Here is a 17,515-nt window from a genome sequence, read left to right on the forward strand (position 1 = left end):
AGCCTGGATTCAAACCAGGATGTCTGTAGTGACGCCTCAAGCACTGAGATGCAGTGCCTTAGACTGCTGCTTCACTCGGGAGCCCACTTGTGCCCCTGCTCTCCAACCCTCTCACACAACTCTATCTCCTTCTCAATCCTTCCCTCTCTCCAGCTCTCAGCCGAGTTGCCTCCCAGGACAGTGGGCCACATGTGGCATCTGGCCTACAGCACTTCTCTTCACGGCTCCAGCCTCAAGTCCCTCTACCGGAAGCTGAACGGCAGCGACTCGCCTGTACTCATGGTCATCAAGGACTCGCTCAATCAGGTGACCTTTTTTATGTTCTCAGATTTTAAATGTAATAGTCAAACTCTAATGTTCCACGCACCACCCTCAACATTTTTAATATCTATCCGCTTTAGAGATTCAGTTATGTTTCTGTGCCCCAGGTGTTTGGGAGCTTTCTCTCTCACCCACTGAGGCCGAGTGAGACCTTCTATGGCACAGGAGAGACATTCCTCTTCATGCTGCATCCTCGATTCAAGGTCAGACAAGACACACACGCACACACTATGATGCATACACAACCATTGCCAAACAATTCTCTCTCACATTTTCTAATCCGAAATGTGTCAAGGTTTTGCTGCAGGATTGTTTTGTCAACCTAAGTGAAGACAATACTGTTTGTTGCAAATCTTGCTGATGTAATATTGCAGGAGTTTCCACAGCAGCCAAATTACTATTCACGTCAAGGTCTCTACCAACGTCACATTATCAATTTAATGCATGACTGGATTATGAAAGGTCACGTTTTGCCTTTTTAAGCACAAACAACATTTAAGAAGTTAGGAACTCATTGCTATCAATCACATGAGGTCGGTGGCACCTTAATTGGGGAGGACGTGCTCGTGATAATGGCTGGAGAGGAATAGGGGGAATGGTACCAAGCACACGGTTTCCATGTTGATGCCATTCCATTATCTCCGTTCCAGCCATTATTATGAGCTGTCCTCCCCTCAGCAGCCTCCTGTGCTATAAATAGTGTACTGTATATGCAGAGCATTACAAAGGCCAAGTTCATTGATCTGCAATTCACCTGGTCTGCAATGCGGAAAGGGCTGTCGGAGAAGTAAAGCATTAATCAGATAGGACCCCAAGGTACTCTTGTGTTGGTGTCCCTGACTGACTCTGCCCTTGTCACCTGCCATAGTGTTTCAGATGGACAAGAGAGAACTCCTTCTTCATAAAGGGAGACCTGGACTCTTTTGCTATCGGAGGAGGAAGGTAGAGCCACTCCCAGCTTTAGAAATGTGTTACATTCTGGTTTTCTTGATGCTGTTTCTATTTCCGTGACACTTACTGTCCATTGCTTTGTGTTACAGTATGTGCCAATATGTTTAGGAGAACACATTACTTGGACTCTAAAACAATGAACTGCATTTCTTTCTCTCTTCCGCAGTGGTCACTTTGGCCTGTGGCTGGATGAGACTCTGTACCTGGGCAGGAGTAGCCCCTGTTACACCTTCAACAACTGCTGCCTCTCAGAAAGAGACGACTTCCACGTCATAGAGCTGGAGGTGTGGACATTCTGGTGAAGGCCTGCCCTCTTCAACTTGCTTAGCAACACCCACTCATGATGTCTGGCTGTCCAATGACTGCTTTAAACAAGACTCTAGAACAATGAGTTGGATGTACCTCACTATTTTGACTTAATTCTGTGGTTTTGGGCTGCGAAAATGAACTGTGATTATTCTGAACCCTATCTCTGAATGTGGACCAAACCACTAGGTGGAGGAGGGGTGCTGGTGGTTTGGGGCTGAGGTTGTAGCTTCACTGTATTGGAAGACCCCCCCACACACACACACTCTTTCGCAGGTTGGTATGGTCCTCACGGTCATCTGACTCTGCCTTGTGGATACTGTAGTTCAGTGGTGGAATTCACATCTTCTAGCAATGGATCTCCATCTGAAGGCCTACCTGCATGTGTAAGCCTGCATTTCCGCCCCAGCACAATTGGCACTGTTATTCTGGCACCATTTTTTTTTAACACATCTTTTTGCTGCCTGTGAATCGCTAACCTGAAGGTGGCTGTCTCTTTTTGTAAAATGGAGGAACTGAAATTCGAAGAACTAGGGGCTCACTATGCCCCTTTTTGCATATAGACCAAATTATATGAACTGATGTACACATTTAGTCAAAGTGAACAAAAAAAAGGACTTGGGGGAACATGGTCTAACCTAAATATTTATAGAAATGTTTTATGTTACCCAATCAAACAATACATGAAAGTTGCTGTCACTGATCAGAAGTTAGATCGATGTTCCCACAATATAACAAGTAGACAAAATGTGAAAAATGTGGCTAATGTTATTTATAACATGTCTTTATCTGATACTTTTTGAGAAAATCGATTTCATCCAGTGGTCATTGCAAGCTTACGGGACTGAAAATAACAATCAAGACTCAATCTATTTTAATTTTTTTTTGCACAAAATTAGGCACAAATAGTCGAAGGTTATTTCAAGGGGATGACTACCTCTGCAATGCTAACATGTGCCTACATTGCAGTGCTTAAAAGGAAAGATTCAACCATTTTGAATGTTCTATCGTATTTGTGCATCTCTGAGCGATGTTCTATCAATTCCTAGGGTCCTTTCATGTTTATCTGAACTATTTGCTGTTCAAGCAGGCAAAAAAATACAGCCTGCTTGAACAGCGAATAGCTCAGATACACATGAAAGGACCCTAGGAATTGATAGAACAGTGATGCACATATGATAACATTCAAAATGGGTGAATCTTTCCTTTTAGAGGATGGGGAAATGAAATTTTGTTAAGATATTACCTGTTTCAAGTGTCAATGTACACGTGGTAGAACCCGAAGAATATCAGTAAGTCCATTTCATCTCGCTCTTAATAACTGTTGATTGTGTTAGATAATATTTGGTGTAGTCACACTTTAAATTCTGATCTCATGGGTAAGGTGTTAATTAACCTGTAGTTCCATAACATGAGATCTACATCAATGTTTTTGCTTCATAGGAAAGCAATTACATTACAATTGTGCCAGCATCCAACTTTTTGTGTTTCCATGACAGCTGTTGGTGACCTCGGGAACAGAGCAGGGGTGTTGCCTGCAGAGGTTTTAGCAATGGCATCAGGCCTTGGCCAGCCAACTTTGGACTTTCAGGCAGGCCCTCAAACTGCTAAAACTCCAGAGGGAACGACTTTACCTGCTCTGCCACTCCAACAATGACTGACAAAGTATTACAAAAATCGATGGTTCTTTACATATTGCAAAACAGTGCTTATTAAGAAACCACTAATTAGTACAATGCATTATGGTGTGTCTGCTTGTTTTGGTGTGAAACTGTTTTAAGTGAGTAAAACAAATTTGAACTCACAACAATTAAATATGAATTGGTCAATAGTATCAAAGACCAAAGCGACGTTTTAAAAGCTGGCTACTTTTCTGACTGATGAGAAGTATGTCTACTTGAACGTCTAGCTATTGAGTTTAGTTATAGAAAAAAACATGTCTAAAGCGTATGTCTTCAGAAGGGCTCAACTGGTATAGCTGCCACGGTCAGATGAAGAGGTTCTTGTAATACTGATCATGTTGGATGCTAATGAAACAACCTGAAAAGTTGCCAGCGCCGAAGGAATCGGATCCCTACACAAAGTTAGACGTTTAGCGTTTCATTTGATCATTATCCTCCAGAGGAATTACCCTAATTTACAAACACAAAGTTGACTGCTGTCAGCCTTTACTCTGCTAGGTATTCCTTAGCTTTCTCCAGCCCCTCTGAGAAAATTGCTGTACGTACGCCCCCCCCAGAGAAGCTAAATGTGGCTTCTTCCTCAGGCTTCATGGACGTCTCGTCCAGGAAGTAATTAGCATCGATGTGGTGGACCTAGAGTCATTAGGGGGGAAATTAATTCATTTTCACACAACCTTATTTTTTTTAGATATGTTTTACTTGGGTCTGGCACAGGATCCAATTACATTCCCTTAAAGTGATGGTTCAGTTTTATTTTGAAGCTTATTTTCTACTTCCCTAGGCTGTTGTCGTTTCCTCCAAACCAGTTACATTTGTTAAGTATCCAAATCAAAGTTTATTGGTCGCACATACAGATTTGCAGGCAGGGTTGGGTAGGTCACTTTCTAATTGTAAACCGTAAATCAAATTTAATCTGATTCCTTTGTTACATTTAGATTAATTTACCTTTGAAGCATTACACAAATTAATTACAAATTGAATGACATCTACTGATTTATCTAGGATAAATCCATGTTAGTTTACATAGCTGGTCATAAATGGATGTTGCATTGCACTTTGGGTTGGTTTTGTAAGCTTCTATCCCATTGCTTTCTACTACAGATAATAATACAATTTAGATTATCTTTACATTAAAAACCAACGTCTGTCAGATTTCCAGTCATTCCAATTAATTTAATACCCCTTGATCTTCAAGAATATGACTTGGAAATGTGGAAGTATAGATTAGCCAAATTGTTAAACCTGAGCATAACCCCAAAATGAAGGATTTATTAGCCAGCCCTACTCTGTTTATTATTTTGTTTTAGGGGAAGGTTTGGCTGGCTGGGATGTCCTTGTCCAATCGCGCTCTAGCGACTCCTTGTGACGGCCGGGCACATGCACGCTGACTTCGGTTGCCAGCTGTACTGCGTTTCCACCAACACATTCGTGTGGCTGGCTTCCAGGTTGAGCGAGCAGTGAGTCAAAAAGCAGTGCGGCTTGGTGGGGTTGTGTTTTGGAGGATACATGTCCCTCGACCTTCACCTCTCCCTAGTCCCTACGGGAGTTGCAGCGATGGGACAAGACTAACTACCAATTGGATATCATGAAAATGGTGGTAAGTACAAAAAATCTAAAATATGAATCTACCAACTACAAATTTCCCCTTTGTGTCTATCAAAACTGCTCGAGTTTGAGTATGTGTCCATTAGGCCTATGGATCACTTTTTTGTTGGCACAAATTAGATTTAATATTAAAAGCCTCACTCGTGTTTATAAATTAAACTTGTTTTTGACCGTATGGAGCACATTATTACCACAGAGGAGTTTAGAAGGTAAGAACTCAACTTTTATTCCATAGGCTGGGATCTGCAGCTGTTACAGGGGTAATACCATGGAAACAAGTTGTGAACTCGCTGGACTAGGCTTGATGAGGAATCCCAGAGTTTCCTCACCTGAAGACTATGTCCAGATAGAAGTCTCTGGCGGCTCGAATGCAGGCCACGGAGCGGCGAAGCGGGACTTGAAAGGCCGTGGGTGGAACATACTCAGCAGGGAGTGAATGAGAACCTGTGGGGAAACAAACACAGTCACTGCTATGATCATGTATTTCATTCAAACAAGTTATAGGACATTTGATACAATTTGCTGCTGATAACACTAGACAGACTATGCTGAGGTAATAATAATGTAGACGTATCAGAGTCAAAGTAACACTTAGTCTTTGCCAAGGGTTTATGTGAGGATTATTTCTTTAAAACAAAAATCAAACTGAATGTGAAAGATCAGATACAGTCACTTCCAGAGACAGTACCTTTTTTCCTTGTGGTGCAGAGGGGTGGTAGCGATTGTTTGGCAGGTACCCAGTGAATATGTTGAGCTCACTCTGAATGACCAACCAGGTGTATCCCAGCTCCCCTGTGTTTTTGGGGGGAGCAGGAAGTCCCTGTACTGGCTGGCAGAGAAGGATGTGGAGGTCACAGCAGAATGCTGCCAGGATCTCAGCCTACTCAGGGAACTAGGGGTAACCTGGTGAGACTGAGACTTAATTGTGAAATCTGGATCACGTTATAGGGAAGACCCAGATGCAGACAGTGTCAAAGTAGCAAAAGTTTATTACTAGAACAGGGGGCAGGCAAAACAACAGGTCAAGGGCAGGCAGAGGCCAGTATCCAGGGCAGGCAGAATGGTCAAAAACGGGAACTAGAAAAAGACAGGCGCAAGGGGAAAAACGGTGGTAGGCTTGACAAACTGGCAACAGACAGAGAACACTGAGAGATGGGAGACACCTGGTGGCAGGTGGAGACAAGCACAGAGACAGGTGAAACCATCTGAGGCTTTCTCTGCTAACTGTTGGAATGCCTATTTGAACCTTATTCTCTTGTCATTTATCACCATAAGTAATTTCATACTTTATAACCCAGTCATAGACAGCAGTAAAACGTTTACAAGGTAGGATGTAATGTATTCTTGAGCTGGATTACAAATAACTTTAGCTTAAATCACGGTAAGGCAAAACCCAGTAATTGTGTGTTTTGCTGGGTCTACTCTTCATCATTGTGTCAAGCTGCAGAGGTTGCATCTTGGACTCCAGGGTTAGGGTCTCTCCATTAGGGTCATCGGTCACTTGCTCCTCGAAATCCACTGGATGTGTGATCCCTGCGGGAAGGTGCGCAAGAGGTCACCAACAAATGATTGTGTGTAATAATAAATGGTATTTAGCTGACACTTTTATGCAAAGCAACTTAGTCATGCATGCGTTCCCGGGACCACGTATGGGTGGTACCAGGAATTGAACTCACTATCCTGGCATTGCAAGTGCCATGCTCTACTAACTGATCTACAGAGAATCAGAAAGATGAAGCATATTGGATTTTAATGTGTTAGGATGCATAGCAAGGCTGGTGGTGAACCTGTGAGTTTCTCTGCGATGGTTTGAACTGAGGAAAAGGTCATGGTCTTTGTCCAAGGAGGAAAGAGAAAGAGGCCCTCTGCACCCTGTGCTTTCTCTGCCACTTCCTGTTGGAGGAACACACAATGAGAGCTCCTTTTGTCTTAGTGTCATTTCTCACGCTCCAGTGACATTGAAATTAATGCCCCACACAATATGTTTGGGACAGATCATAGTACATTTTTGTAACCCCAACTTCTAAGAGCTCTACAATTACGAAAACATTGTTTTGGATAAATAAATATTTCACTCGAGCAGCTACAATGTATCAGTTTATTAAAATGTACCAAAGCAGTGTACTGGGAGTTGAAAGTAAACATGGCAAGGAAGTGAGGGGATTCGTTTCTGGCGATTTGAGCTCCCGAGTGGCGCAGCGGTCTAAGGCACTGTCTCAGTGCTAGAATCGTCACTACAGACACCCTGGTTAGAATCCAGGCTGTATCACAACCTGCTGTGATTGGGAGTCCCATAGGGTGGCGCACAATTGGCCCAGCGTCGTGTAGGCAATCACTGTAAATAAGAATTTGTTCTTAACTGACTTACCTAGTTAAATAAAAATACGGAATGATGCTGAGCCTCTGATTTTTAATCTCAAAATGTATGCCAAACAAAAACCATTGATTGCAATGTTAAACAAATCATACAACACTATGCCCAAGGACTATTTCCACTAACAATTTTGCAAAAACACATGCAATTGAAGAACAGTGCACATGTAAAGTTTTGTGACAGAATGACATTAAAATCTCCCTCAGTTTGTGACCAAATTTTCCAAAAACTCTTAAATGTCTATTCTGAATTAAGATTCAAAGATGGCTGCAGAAAGAATGAAGTGTCAGCTATGAAATGACACCTTGGGCTCTATTTTAACAAACCTAAAAACACATTGGTAAATCTGGGTGTGTGTCAGAAATATGTTTGTGGAAATTGAGGACAAGAGCTGGAGGTGGCGTGAAATGGCTGGATTTTGATGAATAACTTAATTATAGGTGTGACAATGGCTTGGCCACCTTCATGGCGTAATACTGCATGTAATTGTCTCAAATTCTGTAGGTTATTGACTATCTTTGCTTTGTCATCAACTTCAATTCATCTGGGGACACGGAATATTCTCTTTCTAGTCTGTTGTAGATTGATACAGTTTATTAAATAGCATAGGCTACAGTAACAAGTAAAAAAAGTCACCAGATCATCATTCAGTCATATATCACAGTGCAATCCGTTTTGTCACCAAAGCCCCATATACTATCCACCATTGCGACCTGTACGCTCTCGTTGGCTGGCCCTCGCTTCATACTCGTCGCCAAACCCACTGGCTCCATGTCATCTACAAGACCCTGCTAGGTAAAGTCCCCCCTCATCTCAGCTCGCTGGTCACCATAGCATCTCCCACCTGTAGCACACGCTCCAGCAGGTATATCTCTCTAGTCACCCCCAAAACCAATTCTTTCTTTGGCCGCCTCTCCTTCCAGTTCTCTGCTGCCAATGACTGGAACGAACTACAAAAATCTCTGAAACTGGAAACACTTATCTCCCTCACTAGCTTTAAGCACCAACTGTCAGAGCATCTTACAGATTACTGCACCTGTACATAGCCCACCTATAATTTAGCCCAAACAACTACCTCTTTCCCAACTGTATTTAATTTAATTTATTTATTTATTTAGCTCCTTTGCACCCTATTATTTTTATTTCTACTTTGCACATTCTTCCATTGCAAAACTACCATTCCAGTGTTTTACTTGCTATATTGTATTTACTTTGCCTTTACCTCCCTTCTCACCTCATTTGCTCACATTGTATATAGACTTGTTTATACTGTATGTTTGTTTTACTCCATGTGTAACTCTGTGTCGTTGTATCTGTCGAACTGCTTTGCTTTATCTTGGCCATGTCGCAATTGTAAATGAGAACTTGTTCTCAACTTGCCTACCTGGTTAAATAAAGGTGAAATAAAAAATAAATATGTATAGCCTACATGGAGGGGTTTTTACGCACATCTAAAATACTGTAGAATCGCATACGTAGATAAAAAAAGGTGATGCTCCCAACTTGATCTTTTAATAAAGCTTTGGTGATTTAAGATTTATTTCAAAGCGGTCTAAGGAGCCAAACCCGTTGACAGTCTTAACTACTTGGCGAATGCATTGAGCAGGACCAAAAAAAACAGCCTACAAGGAAATGGCACAAAAAGCACAGAAATTCTATTAAATTCAAGGGCTTTATTAGCATGGGAAACATATTTTAACTTTGCCAAAGCAAGTGAAGTAGACAACAAAAAGTTAAAAAAGTAAAATAAACAATACAAATGAACAGTAAACATTACACTCAAAGTTCCAAAAGAAAAGACATTTCAAATGTCATATATATACAATGTTGTAACGATGTGTAAATAGTTCAAGTACAAAAGGGAAAATAAATAAACATAAATATGTAAATACAAATATGGGTTTTATTTATAAAAGGTGATTGTTCTTCACTGGTTGCCCTTTTCTTGTGGCAACAGGTCACAAATCTTGCTGCCGTGATTGCGCACTGGTATGTATTGGAGTTTATCGAAATTAGGTTTGTTTTCTAATTCTTTGTGTAATGTGAGGTAAATATGTCTCTTATATGGTCATACTTTTGGCAGGAGGTTAGGAAGTGCAGCTCAGTTTCCACTCATTTTGTGAGCAGTGTGTACATATCCTATCTTCTCTTGAGAGCCAGGTCTGCCTACTGCTGCCTTTCTCAATAGCAAGGCTATGCTCACTGAGTCTGTACATAGTCAAAGTGTTCCTTAAGTTTAGGTCAGTCACAGTGGTCAGGTATTCTGCCACTGTGTATTCTCCGTTTAGGGCCAAATAGCATTCTAGTTTGCTGTTTTTTTTGTTAATTACTTGACACCTTGAAAAGAATTATCTTTTTGTTTTCTCATAATTTCTTGGGTATAATTGTGTTGCTGTTCTGGGCTCAGTGGGGTGGTTGAACAGTGCCCCAGGACCAGCTTACTTAAGGGACTCTTCTCCAGGTTCATCTCTCTGTAGGTGATGGCTTTGTTATGGAAGGTTTGGGAATCGCTTCCTTTTAGGTGGTTGTAAAATTGAACTGCTCTTTTCTGGATTTTGATATTTAGAGGGTATTGGCCTAATACTGTTCTGCATGCGTTTGGTGTTTGTCCCATTTTGTTCATTCTTGGTTGGTGAGCGGACCCCAGACCTCACAACCATAAAGGGCAATGGGTTCTATAACTGATTCAAGTATTTTTTGCCAGATCCTAATCGGTATGTCAAATTTTATGTTCCTTTTGGCATAGAAGGCCCTTCTTTCCTTGTCTTTCAGCTCGTTCACAGCTTTGTGGAGGTTACCTGTGGTGCTGATGTTTTTTTTTCACCTTTATTTAACCAGGTAGGCTAGTTGAGAACAAGTTCTCATTTACAACTGCGACCTGGCCAAGATAAAGTATAGCAGTGTGAACAGACAACAGATTTACACATGGAGTAAACAATAAAACAAGTCAATAACACAGTAGAAAAGAGTCTATATACATTGTGTGCAAAAGTCATGAGGATGTAGGCAAATAATTACAATTTAGCAGATTAACACTGAAGTGATAAAAGATCAGATGGTCATGTGCAGGTAGAGATACTGGTGTGCAAAAGAGCAGAAAAGTAAATAAAATAACTGTATGGTGATGAGGTAGGTAGATTGGGTGGGCCATTTACCGATTGACTATGTACAGTTGGTGAGGGAGATAAGTCTCCAACTTCAGCGATTTTTGCAATTCGTTCCAGTCACAGGCAGCACAGAACTGGAAGGAAAGGTGGCCAAATGAGGTGTTGGCTTTAGGAACGATCAGTGAGATACACCTGCTGGAGCACGTGCTACGGGTGGGTGTTACCATCGTGACCAGTGAACTGAGATAAGGCGGAGCTTTACCTAGCATGAACTTGTAGATGACCTGGAGCCAGTGGGTCTGGCGACGAATATGTAGCGAGGGCCAGCCGACTAGAGCATACAGGTTGCAGTGGTGGGTGGTATAAGGTGCTTTAGTAACAAAACGGATGGCACTGTGATAAACTGCATCCAGTTTGCTGAGTAGAGTATTGGAAGCTATTTTGTAGATGACATTGCTGAAGTCAAGGATCGGTAGGATAGTCAGTTTTACTATGGTAAGTTTGGGTCATGAGTGAAGGAGGCTTTGTTGCGAAATAGAAAGCAGACTCTAGATTTGATTTTAGATTGGAGATGTTTGATATGAGTCTGGAAGGAGAGTTTACAGTCTAGCCAGATACCTAGGTACTTATAGATGTCCACATACTGCTCGGAACCATCCAGGGCGGTAATGCTAGTCAGGCGTGCGGGTGCAGGCAGCGAACGGTTGAAAAGCCTGCATTTGGTTTTACTAGCATTTAAGAGCAGTTGGAGGCCACGGAAGGAGTGTTGTATGGCATTGAAGTTCATTTGGAGGTTAGATAGCACAGTGTCCAAGGAAGGGCCAGAAGTATACAGCATGGTGTCGTCTGCGTAGAGGTGGATCAGGGAATTGCCCGCAGCAAGGGCAACATTGATATATACAGAGAAAAGAGTCATCCCGAGAATTGAACCCTGTGGCACTCCCATAGACTGCCAGAGGACCGGACAACATGCCCTCCGACTTGACACACTGAACTCTGTCTGCAAAGTAGTTGGTGAACCAGGCAAGGCAGTCATTAGAAAAACCGAGGCTACTGAGTCTGCCGATAAGAATATGGTGATTGACAGAGTCGAAAGCCTTGGCCAGGTCGATGAAGACTGCTGCACAGTACTGTCTTTTATCAATGGCAGTTATGATATCGTTTAGTACCTTGAGCGTGGCTGAGGTGCACCCGTGACCGGCTCAGAAACCAGATTGCACAGCAGAGAAGGTACGGTGGGATTTGAGATGGTCAGTGTTCTGTTTGTTGACTTGGCTTTCGAAGACCTTAGATAGGCAGGGCAGGATGGATATAGGTCTGTAACAGTTTGGGTCCAGGGTGTCTCCCCCTTTAAAGAGGGGGATGACCGCGGCAGCTTTCCGATCCTTGGGGATCTCAGACGATATGAAAGAGAGGTTGAACAGGCTGGTAATAAGGGTTGCGACAATGGCAGCGGATAGTTTCAGAAATAGAGGGTCCAGATTGTCAAGCTCAGCTGATTTGTACAGGTCCAGGTTTTGCAGTTCTTTCAGAACATCTGCTATCTGGATTTGGGTAAAGGACAAGCTGGGGAGGCTTGGGCGAGTAGGGGTGGAGCTGTTGGCCGAGGTTGGATTAGCCAGGAGGAAGTTTTCGATTATCATGGATTTATCGGTGGTGACCGTGTTACCTAGCCTCAGTGCAGTGGGCAGCTGGGAGGAGGTGCTCTTGTTCTCCATGGACTTTACAGTTTCCCAGAACTTTTTGGAGTTAGAGCTACAGGATGCAAATGTCTGCTTGAAAAAGCTGGCCTTTGTTTTCCTGACTGACTGCGTGTATTGGTTCCTGACTTCCCTGAACATATTGCATATCGCGGGGACTATTCGATGCTATTGCAGTCCGCCGCAGGGGGTTTTTGTGCTGGTCGAGGGCAGTCAGGTCTGGAGGGAACCAAGAACGGAGCATGCTTATCTAAGATGGTGAGGAAGTTACTTTTAAAGAATGACCAGGCATCCTCAACTGTTGGGATGATCCTTCCAGGAAACCCGGGCCAGGTCGATTAGAAAGGCCTGCTCACAGAAGTGTTTCAGGGAGCGTTTGACAGTGATGAGGTGTGGTTGTTTGACCGTGGACCCGTAGCGGATACAGAAAATGAGGCAGTGATCGCTGAGATCCTGATTGAAGACAGCGGAGGTGTATTTGGAGGGCCAGTTGGTCAGGATAACATCTATGAGGGTGCCCTTGTTTACAGATTTAGGGTTGTACCTGGTGGGTTCCTTGATGATTTGTGTGAGATTGAGGGCATCTAGCTTAGATTGTAGGACTGCTGGGGTGTTAAGCATATCCCAGTTTAGGTCACCTAACAGAACAAACTCTGAAGCTAGATGGGGGGCGATCAATTCACAAATGGTGTCCAGGGCACAGCTGGGAGCTGAGGGGGGTCGGTAGCAGGCGGCAACAGTGAGAGACTTATTTCTGGAGATATTCATTTTTAAAATTAGAAGTTCGAACTATTTGGGTATGACATTACTTTGTAGGTTAACTCCTCCCCCTTTGGCAGTTCTATCTTGATGGAAAATGTTATAGTTGGGTATGGAAATCTCTGAATTTTTGGTGGCCTTCCAAGGTTGGCGGAGTGTGCTAAAGCAGTGAGTAAAACAAACTTAGGGAGGAGGCTTCTGATGTTGACATGTATGAAACCAAGGCTTTTTCAATCACAGAAGTCAACAAATGAGGGTGCCTGGGGACATGCAAGGCCTGGGTTTACTTCCACATCACGCGCGGAACAGAGGAGGAGTAGGATGAGGGTGCAGCTAAAGGCTATCAAAACTGGTCGCCTAGAGCGTTGGGGACAAAGAATAAAAGGAGCAGATTTCTGGGCATGGTAGAATATATTCAGGGCATAATGCGCAGACAGGGGTATGGTGGGGTGCGGGTACAGCGGAGGTAAGCCCAGGCATTGGGTGATGATAAGAGAGGTATCTCTGGACATGCTGGTTGTAATGGGTGAGGTCACCGCATGTGTGGGAGGTGGGACAAAGGAGGTATCAGGGGTATGAAGAGTGGAACTAGGGGCTCCATTGTAAACTAAAACAATGATAACTAACCTGAACAACAGTATACAAGGCATATTGACATTTGAGAGAGACACAGCGAGGCATAAAGTAAACGCAGGTGTTGATTGGGAGAGCTAGCTAAAACAACAGGTGAGACAACAGCTGGTCAGCTAACACAACAACAGCAGGTAAAATGGCGATGACTAGGCAGAGGGTTGGATTAACTACACACAGAGCCTGATTTCGCGGCTTCGGCCGACAGATAAAAAATAAACAAATAGAATGGAGTACCGTGATTAATGGACATTCCAGCAGGCATCAGCTATGTAGCCAAGTGATCATAGTTTTGGCCGAGGTATGTATAGTTCTTTGTGTGCTCAAGGGCAACAGCGTCTAGATGGAATTTGTATTTGTGGTCCTGGCGACTGGACATTTTTTGGAACACCATTATTTTTGTCTTGCTGAGATTTACTGTCAGGGACCAGGTCTGGCAGAATCTGTGCAGAAGATCTAGGTGCTGCTGTCTTGTTCCATGTGCATAGGGGCACTGTGCGTCACAGCTGGATAGGCTGTGCTTCCATTGTCAAAATCCATGCCATAACTAACTGCTTTACCACTAAGACCAGCTTTTGGTTGGTCTTAAATAACCCCAACAGCGCTGCCTGAAATTAGTACATAAAAGAACACACCTCGGCTACTTGCACCCCTCTCACTTCAGCGCAAGCAAGCTCATAAAACCAATCCTGAAGCTAGAGTTTGAAAACAGAAGAGCGCTGGCTTTAACAGGTCGAAATTGCAAACGAGCGTGTGTTTGGCAATTGCGCTTGCTTAATGGCAGCCAACAATATAGCCCTTTTGAGTTTGAAAAAAATCTATTTTGATTATTGAACTACAGTCAGTGAAGGGGATTAACACCTGACAACAGAATGACGGTAACATAATTAAATCCAAATAACTTCCCAGATCTTCATTGTAAAGGGTTTAAACACTGTTTCCCATGCTTGTTCAATGAACCATAAACAATTAATGAACATGCACCTGTGGAACGGTTGTTAAAACACTAACAGTTTACAGATGGTAAGCAATTAAGGTCACAATTATGAAAACTTGGGACACTAAAGAGACCTTTCTACTGACTCTGAAAAACACCAGAAGAAAGATGCCTAGGGTCCCTGCTCATCTGCGTGAACGTGCCTTACGACTGCAGATGTGGCCAGGGCAATAAATTGCAATGTCGGTACTGAGAAAACTAAGACAGTGCTACAGGGAGACAGGACGAACAGCTGATTGTCCTTTCAGTGGCAGACCACGTGTAACACCAGCACAGGATCGTTACGTTTGAACATCACACCTGTGGGACAGGTACAGGATGGCAACAACTGCCCGAGTTACACCAGGAACGCACAATCCCTCCATCAGTGCTTAGACTGTCCGCAATAGGCTGAGAGAGGCTGGACTGAGGCCTTGTAGGCCTGTTGTAAGGCAGGTCCTCACCAGACATCACTGGCAACAACGTCGCCTACGGGCACAAACCCACCGTCGCTGGACCAGAGAGGACTGGCAAAAAGTGCTTGCGGTTTTGTCTCACCGGGAGTGATGGTCGGATTTGCGTTTATCGTCGAAGGAATGAGCGTTACACCGAGGCCTGTACTCTGGAGCGCGATCAATTTGGAGGTGGAGGGTACGTCATGGTCTGGGACGATGTGTCACAGCATTATCGGACTGAGCTTGTCATTGCAGGCAATCTCAACGCTGGGTAGCCTAGTGGTTAGAGCATTGGACTAGTAACCGGAAGGTTGCAAGTTCAAATCCCTGAGCTGACAAGGTACAAATCTGTCGTTCTGCCCCTGAACAGGCAGTTAACCCACTGTTCCTAGGCTGTCATTGAAAGTAAGAATTTGTTCTTAACTGACTTGCCTGGTTAAATAAAGGTAAAAAAATATAAAAAAATGTGGTACCCTTCCTGCAGGCTCATCCTGATATGACCCTCCAGCATGACAATGTCACCAGCCATACTACTTGTTCTGTGTGCGATTTCCTGCAAGACAGGAATGTCATTGTTCAACAATGGCAAGCGAACAGCCCGGATCTCAATCCCATTGAGCATGTCTGGGACCTGTTGGATCAGAGGGTGAGGGCTAGGGCCATTCCCACCAGAAATGACCCGGAACTTGCAGGTGCCTTGGTGGGAGAGTGGGGTAACATCTCACAGGAAGAACTGGCAAATCTGGTGCAGTCAATGGTGGCCACACCAGATACTGACTGTTACTTTTGATTTTGACCCCCCCCCCCCTTTGTTCAGGGACACATTATTCAATTTCTGTTATTCACATGTCTGTAGAACTTGTTCAGTTTGTCTCAGTTGTTGAATCTTATGTTCATACAAATATTTACACATGTTAAGTTTGCTGAAAATAAACGCAGTTGACAGAGGATGTTTCTTTTTTTGCTGAGTTTGTTGCACACCCTTTTGTTTGTCCATTTTCATCTCACACGATTTTACATGAATTTTTCCAAATTTCAATAGCTCCTTGATCATGTGACGTACGGACTTCAAGCAAGGTTTAGAATGTCCACTCAGTGGGCCTACACATTGCACACCCTTTAGTTTGTCCATATTAATTTCACGCAATTTTACATTAAATGTTCAATATTTCTCATTTCAATAGTTCCTTTGTCATGTGACGTACTGACCTCAAGGTTCAGAATGTCCACTGATTACCCTTCTATATTGCACAGCTTTTAGTTTGTCCATTTTCATCTCACACAATTTTACATACATTTTCCAAACTTTATCATTTCAACAGCTCCTTGGTAATGAGACCTACTGACCTCAAACTACTTTCAGAATCTCCACAGACTGGCGGAGACGGGCGCTGTGAGGCATCCACTGTGGTAAAGTGACCGATCCCGGAGAAGCTGGCGGGAGCCCCAGGGAGAGCTCTCTTTTCTTTGTGAAGGGCAGGGCGCCCTGGAATGGGTTCGCCCCAAGAGAGGGGCCCAAGCCCTGGAAAGTGTTGCGGCGAAGTCCGGTGAGCTCTCCCTGGCCCTTAAAAATCCGGGGGAAAGGGTGGAAATCTCACACCGGGCCATACTCATATCCGCAGCAGGTCTCAAGGTGAACAGCCTCTGGCATGTTATAACAATGTAGGTAAGGGAAGTTGGCATTCTGAACCTTGTTTGAGATCAGTAGGTCACATAACCAAGGCGCTATTGAAATTAGAAAGTTGGAAAAATTCAAGTAAAATTGTGTGAGATGAAAGGGGACAAAATAAAGGTGTGCAATGTAGGCCCACTGAGTGTACCTTCTGAACCTTGTTTGAGGTCAGTAGGTCACATGACCAAGGAGACATAACTAGGAATACAAAAATCTGCTCACATTTCCACACTTTTATAAGCTTTGCAAATGTCCAAATCATGAAAATAAGACCCGTGCAATGTCGTGCGCAAATTTTTCAACATCATGAAACTTATTTGGAGTCTGTGGCTCAAGTGGTTTGAAAGCGCAAATATCCCACCTGAAACTGTCTTTACCTCGGTAAGGCAGCGGCAACTGATTTAGTATGAATAGTGTAGCAATATTGTGGGAAAAACTATCACTTCTCTACGGTTTGCAAAAGTGCAGGGACAAGCAAGAGAAACAGAGTCCTGGCAATGGAAAATGCGTAAGCTGACTAAGGGTGAGGATGTTCTGTGCATCACACTAGGGCCAAAGTCAGAGAGCATCAACGTGGTGCAGGAGAAAACAACAGACCCCAAGGCAGCGCTCTTTGCAACCATGCAGGTCAACAAAATGTCAGACTTCAGCTTGGTTGTGGTGCTAGTTGTAATGTTATCCCTGCAAACCTCATAAAAGCCAGTCACATAGAGCCCTCCAGTCAGGTATTGGTGATGTATAAACAAGAGCACTCTGACGCCACTGGGGAAGTGCACAGTTAAAGTGATCAATCCATACAATAAGAAAACCTACCGAGTTGAGCTCATCGTAGTCAACAAGAATGTGCACAGGCCCATTCTAGGCAGTAAGGCTATCCAGGCAATGGAGTTGATTACTGTGCAGCATCACAACATCCTGGCCATTGAGAAAACAACAGGATCCTGGACTAAAGAGCAAATTAAACAGGAGTACTCTGA

The 17,515-nt window shown here is 43.5% G+C and overlaps 1 protein-coding gene and 1 long non-coding RNA gene across 5 annotated transcripts in view; one reads left to right on the forward strand and one right to left on the reverse strand.

Moving 5' to 3' along the window:
• The window catches only part of LOC118368512 (nuclear receptor coactivator 7-like), a 57,596-nt gene extending 54,280 nt beyond the window's left edge, over window positions 1-3,316 (forward strand). For all 4 annotated transcript variants that reach the window (XM_035752672.2, XM_035752673.2, XM_035752671.2 and 1 more), the window contains exons 13-16: window positions 154-306; window positions 429-524; window positions 1,190-1,263; window positions 1,439-3,316. In XM_035752672.2, the coding sequence (XP_035608565.1) occupies window positions 154-306; window positions 429-524; window positions 1,190-1,263; window positions 1,439-1,574 (459 nt within the window). In that variant the 3' untranslated portion in view covers window positions 1,575-3,316. The remainder of the gene's footprint in view (window positions 1-153; window positions 307-428; window positions 525-1,189; window positions 1,264-1,438) is intronic.
• A 2,556-nt stretch (window positions 3,317-5,872) lies between these two features.
• On the reverse strand, window positions 5,873-16,088 carry LOC118368515 (uncharacterized). Its single transcript, XR_004822360.2, has 2 exons — window positions 6,653-16,088; window positions 5,873-6,398 (listed from the first exon to the last, which is right to left on the reverse strand). It is a non-coding gene; the product is annotated as an uncharacterized LOC118368515 (long non-coding RNA).
• Window positions 16,089-17,515: the final 1,427 nt, after the last annotated feature.

Source organism: Oncorhynchus keta, chromosome 35 (assembly GCF_023373465.1).
Source record: "Oncorhynchus keta strain PuntledgeMale-10-30-2019 chromosome 35, Oket_V2, whole genome shotgun sequence".
Lineage (NCBI taxonomy): Eukaryota > Metazoa > Chordata > Actinopteri > Salmoniformes > Salmonidae > Oncorhynchus > Oncorhynchus keta.